Source organism: Procambarus clarkii, chromosome 47, assembly GCF_040958095.1.
Source record: "Procambarus clarkii isolate CNS0578487 chromosome 47, FALCON_Pclarkii_2.0, whole genome shotgun sequence".
Lineage (NCBI taxonomy): Eukaryota > Metazoa > Arthropoda > Malacostraca > Decapoda > Cambaridae > Procambarus > Procambarus clarkii.
In genome coordinates this window covers 27,667,095-27,673,022 of record NC_091196.1, presented here as the reverse complement: position 1 = coordinate 27,673,022, position 5,928 = coordinate 27,667,095, and the positions used below count along the sequence as shown (strand labels likewise).

General features: G+C 38.5%; 1 protein-coding gene across 1 annotated transcript; it reads right to left on the bottom strand.

The window, feature by feature from the left end:
• Positions 1-5,085: 5,085 nt before the first annotated feature.
• Positions 5,086-5,655, bottom strand: LOC123763109 (aggrecan core protein-like). The gene has a single exon (XM_045750059.2). It carries the CDS (start codon positions 5,653-5,655, stop codon positions 5,086-5,088), a length of 570 nt encoding a protein of 189 aa, XP_045606015.2.
• Positions 5,656-5,928: the final 273 nt, after the last annotated feature.

The following is a 5,928-nucleotide window of genomic DNA, read 5'->3' as shown; positions in this document are numbered from 1 at the left end:
CATGTTGATACAAGAATGTTTCCAGGATGAGGTCTACAAATTTACAGGTCCAAAAATCTTCTGTTTTAGCTTCATATGCTTCCCAGTCTATGGATTTCAAGTTGAAGTCACCGACTATCAACAGTCGTGATCTATCGTTATCCGCTCTCGCTATAATCTCTCTCATTATGTTATAAGACCTTCACGTTTACTATCTAGCTCCTCCTTTGACCATGTGCTGCTTGGCGGTGGACTATATGCATTTATCATCATTAGTTTATCATCCTCATAGCAGATCTCTAGTGCTATTATGTCAACTTCTTGTGGATTGGCAGTCATTATTTCCTTCACCTTTAGGTGTTCTTTTACCAGCACAGCAACGCCACCGCCTTTCCTAATTTTTCTGTCCCGTCTCCAAATTGAGTAGCCCCTTGTGGAATATGACCTCATTTAAAATTACATCTTCAAGTTTTGTCTCCGTGAGTGCAACAATGTCTGATGTCTGCAGCTGTATTACATCACTTAACTCCAGTATCTTCGATCTCACTCCATCTATGTTGGTGTATGCAAACTTCAGGAACTTGTTCCCCTCTCCTTATCTTCACTCCCCCTCTCTCTATTGATTTTGTTGGTTTGCCTTTATGTACCACTTTACTGGTTTGCCTACCCCTATCACTTTGTAGAAAAAAGATTTATTTCTTCTTCATTCCTGCTCTCATTTAAATGTTTTGCCTCGCGAGGTTCAGTTTCAGCTTCTCTCTATCTTCTTTTGAAAGATCTCGTCTTAACGACCACCCTTTCCCATCCTCATCCCTTTGCAATTTTCTAGCATTCCTTAGTACTTCTTCCATCTGTTTGGCACCGTTTAGGGTGATCCTCAAAGGTCGATCTTTCCCTTTTACGGACCTGCCTATTCTCCTGTAGTCGCAGACATTCTCTATGGTTGTAAGACCTTCCACGAGGCCAACAATTTTATCTACTACTTTAGCTTCTTCTACAGCTCTTTCTGACCTAGATGTTATCGCCTTTTCTTTGCAGCCAAAAATGATCAGGGACTTACTCCGATCAACTGTGTTTTGCACCAACTTCGGGTTAGATGCCAATTCTTTCCTCACTTCTAGCCTAATGTTTGTTTTATCTTGGTTGCTGCAGTGTTTGACTTCCTTTACTGCTTCTTCTATTTTTCCTTCTCCTTGGCCACTTGTGCATAAGTGAGTTGCATATCTTTCTTGCACTGTTCTATTCCCTGTGTAACTTCCTCCATCTGTGCTGACAAAAGCTGTTTCTCCTGTTGAATTTCCTTGCCTAACCTATTGTAGTCATTTATGTTTAAATTTACTTTAACTTCTTCCACAGCTATTTTTAAGAGTTTATTTTCTTCTTCCATGGCTTTGCAATTTGTTTCCAATTGATTCTTATCCTTGCGCAAGTCTTTCACTAAACCCTCAAGACATAAAACTTTGCTATTCAAATGGTCATTACTTTCTTTCAATTTACTAATTATTTCTACATGAGAGTTCACTATAGTATCTAAATTTACCAACTTGTTATGTAGACTACTAATATCAATGCTTTCTTCATTGAATCCCTCAAAATCAAGCTCTGTTTTGTTTTTCCCCTTGCCAGTGGCCATCTTGAATGTTCTTCTCTGCACTGTAAACACTAGGGCAACTTTTTCTCATCCGATTTTTCACTTCCCTTAGCACTTTCCTGTTATCTCACCTATTTTTCAAGAGCACTATACCTTTATGTTCTCTGGGACACCACTCACTACCATCAACCTGTACTACAATACTTAGGATTGTTGAAATATGCTGGAGCTCCTCTGCTGCAAGTGTTGACCCTAGGGGTGACCCAGTGTTTAGAGGTGTTTGTTTGGGTTAAACTGTTAGTAGATAGTGGTATGGGAATTGATAGGGAGGAAGGAGGTAATAAAAGTATGTGTTTGTTGGAGAAACAAATTGGCAAAATGATCAGGGAAAGAGAAGGGCCTCAAAATAACAATTCACTTAGGGTATATTACACTAACATTAGAAAGTCTAAGAAACAAATAAACGAGTTAAATACTCTTCTCTGCACAGAAAAAATAGATATTATTGCACTTACCGAAACGTGGATGAATGTAGAAAATAGAGAACTATTAGCAGGAATATCAATTAAATGGATTTAAACTATTTCACACAGATATATTACGACTGAGGAGGTGGAGTAGCCATATATGTTAGGGAAAATTTGAAATATAGTCTCAAAGAAGGAATCAAAACTGAGCCACATACAGAACTATTTGGATAGAATTAAACGGAAGGGCAAATAATCTTATAATAAGGAGTTATATATAGGCCACCAAACTTGAACAGGATGGAAGCAATGCTATCTATGGGAATGAAATATCTAAGAGCATCTAGGTCTAGCAGTATTTGTGTCATGGGTGACTTTAATTTTCAGTGAATAAATTGGTCTAACAAGAACAGGAATAATGAAGCAGAAGATTTTCTAGAATTAATTGACAATTGCCTTTCAATACGCAACACAGTAAGGAACCAACGCGGGAAAATAATACTTTAGATTTAGTGTTAACTATCAGGGAAACACAAATTAATGACATCGAAATAGGGAGTGAGCTAGGGAACAGTGATCACAAAGAAATCAGATTTAGCATAGAATGGAAGTAGACCTGTAGGAGAAAATTCTGTTAAGTGCCCAGAGTTTCGAAAAGCTGATTTTCAATAGCCTAAGAATTTTTGGGGGCAAATAGATTGGAAAGTCATGGGTATGGGAGTGTGGGCCGGATCTTAGGAGCGAAACGATGAACGCAGCGATAGGTGACGTAAAAGGGGATTCGATGTGGATTTAATATATAACTTATTTAAGAATATTCTAAGTAAAGCCACAGGAACGTAGTATACCTTACAAATTGAATAGGTCGAATACTAATGAATCCCAAGTGGATAACAAATATTTAAAGAACCTTATAGGTAAAAAGAGAGCGTGGTACAAAAGGATTAAGAATGGGGAAGTCAGTTTAGAAGAAGGAATTCATGTACAACTGGTTCGAAATGTTAAAAAAGAGATAAGGAAAACAAAAAGAAACTACTGAAGTTCGCATAGCAGGCAAGCGAAGACAAATCCTAATCAGGTTTATGTTCGAACTAAGACTAGGAAAGGATAGGTCCATTAAAAACTGAGACAGGTCAAATAACGGATAATGACGAGAAGATGAGTAGTATTTTTAATAATATTTTATATCTGTACTTACTAAAGAGGAAACTAGCAATATGCCTTCAGCCGAACAGTCTATGTGGGTGGGGACGAGACAGGTTGACTAGTTTAGCAGTTACCAGGGAGGATGTAATTAAACAATAGTAAAACTAAAACCAAACGAATCCCCAGGCCGATGAAGTGTTGCCAGGGTGCTTAAAGAATGCAAAGAGGAGCTTTCCGAGCCACTGTCTACCATATTTAATTCGTCAATAGAGTTAGGCAGAGTGCCAGAGTCATGGAAGGTAGCTAATGTGGTACCAATTTTTAAGAAAGGAGATAGATCACTTGCGTCAAACTATCGGGTAATTAGCCTAACGTCCATTGTGGGAAAGTTACTTGAATCAATAATTGCAAATACAATTCGTCTTCATCTTGAAAAACATAAATTAATAAATGAGTCGCAACATGGTTTTACAAATGCTACGGGCTATTCATGCCCGTGCCACCTCTTGGGTGGCTTAACCTTCATCAACCAATCAAGTCTTAACTAAAGGAACTCTCTTGTATCAACATATCGCCTCTTGTTGATTATTCACTACCTCTTATTTCCTTCTTGGAGTCAGTTTGGATGAATATGAAGAGAAACTGCCTCGTATAGGGCAATAGGCCATCTGCAGTTTGGTTAATGTTCAAGTTCTTATGTTTCAATGATGATGTTACAACAGTGAAGATGGGAGCCCTATTCTTCACTGTTGTAACATCATCGTTGTAACATAAGAACTTGAACATTAACCAAACTGCAGACGGCCTATTGCCCTATACGAGGCAGCTTCTCTTCATATTCATCCAAACTTATTCAAATATATGTCTAGCGTACGTGGACTGTACCTGGATGAGGTTCTGGGAGTTTTACTCCTTACAAGTCAAACCCAGCTCAGGCTTGACTTGTAAGAGATTGGACCAACAGGCTGTTTTTGGCTTGGAGCGGCCAGAAGGCCCACACACATCCACCACAGCCCGCTGGGTCCTAGATTTCTTACAGAAAACTGCAAAAAGTTTTCTGCATTTTCTGAACACCTTCGCTTGAAACAATTGAGGGATCCCACATCTACTACGTAACCCGGTAATCTGTTCCGCAAATCAACAACCCAGTTACCAAACCAGTATTTATCCAGGTCTTTCCTGAATCTAAAACCAGTATTTACCCAGGTCTTTCCTGAATCTAAAACCAGACATTACCCAGGTATTTCCTGAATCTAAAACCAGTCATTACCCAGGACTTTCCTGAAACTAAAACCAGACATTACCCAGGTATTTCCTGAATCTAAAACCTGTATTTACCCAGGTCTTTCCTGAATCTAAACTTATCCAATTTATTTCCATTGTTTCGTGTTTTATTGTGTGTTGATATGCTTAACACCTTATTGATATCGCCCTTGTTATGCCTGTTCAAGCACTTGTTCACTTGCCGTGTCAACCATTATTTTTCGTCGTTCTAGAGAATGTAAGTTAAGGTTTCTCAATCTCTCTTCTTAAGCTTTCTCAATCTCTCTTCTTAAGCTTTCTCAATCTCTCTTCTTAAGATTACTCAATCTCTACTTTGTCATACTTTGTTGAACGCGTTCAATTGAATTTTTGTCCATTCAACAGTATGGTGATCAAACTTTAACTGCATAATCTAAATTTTGGGTCCAATAAGAGCAATGTATAATTGAAGAACAAGATATAATTCTTGAAGTGATTATCCTACAGTGACATCATTGTAGGATAATCACTTCAGAAAAATCATTGTAGCATTTTCTCTACCCCCCACGCTTTTCTTTGTATCATATTCAGTTCCCATGGTCATCTAAGTACAGTCATTACATGCGACGATTACTGTAACATTCATCATACATACGATCATCACTGTAACGTCTTCAATACACTGATCATCATTGTAACGCCTTCACTACGTCCAGTCATCATTGTACCACCTTCACTACGTCCAGTCATCATTGTACCACCTTCACTACGTCCAGACATCATTGTACCACCTTCACTACGTCCAGACATCATTGTACCACCTTCACTACGTCCAGACATCATTGTAATTCCTTCACTACGTCCAGTCATCATTGTACCACCTTCACTACGTCCAGACATCATTGTAACACCTTCACTACGTCCAGACATCATTGTACCACCTTCACTACGTCCAGTCATCATTGTACCACCTTCACTACGTCCAGTCATCATTGTAACACCTTCACTACGTCCAGACATCATTGTACCACCTTCACTACGTCCAGTCATCATTGTAACACCTTCACTACGTCCAGACATCATTGTACCACCTTCACTACGTCCAGTCATCATTGTAACACCTTCACTACGTCCAGACATCATTGTACCACCTTCACTACGTCCAGTCATCATTGTAACACCTTCACTACGTCCAGACATCATTGTACCACCTTCACTACGTCCAGTCATCATTGTAACACCTTATTGGTTCTGACAAGCGTCTTGGTCCTCACAAAGTTACCCCATTCAACTTGAGAATACGAAATACGAAATTTTATTTCGTATTTCCAGAACACGAAATTTTATTTCGTATTTCCAGAACACGAAATTTTATTTCGTATTTCCAGAACACGAAATTTTATTTCGTATTTCCAGAACACGAAATTTTATTTCGTATTTCCAGAACACGAAATTTTATTTCGTATTTCCAGAACACGAAATTTTATTTCGTATTTCCAGAAC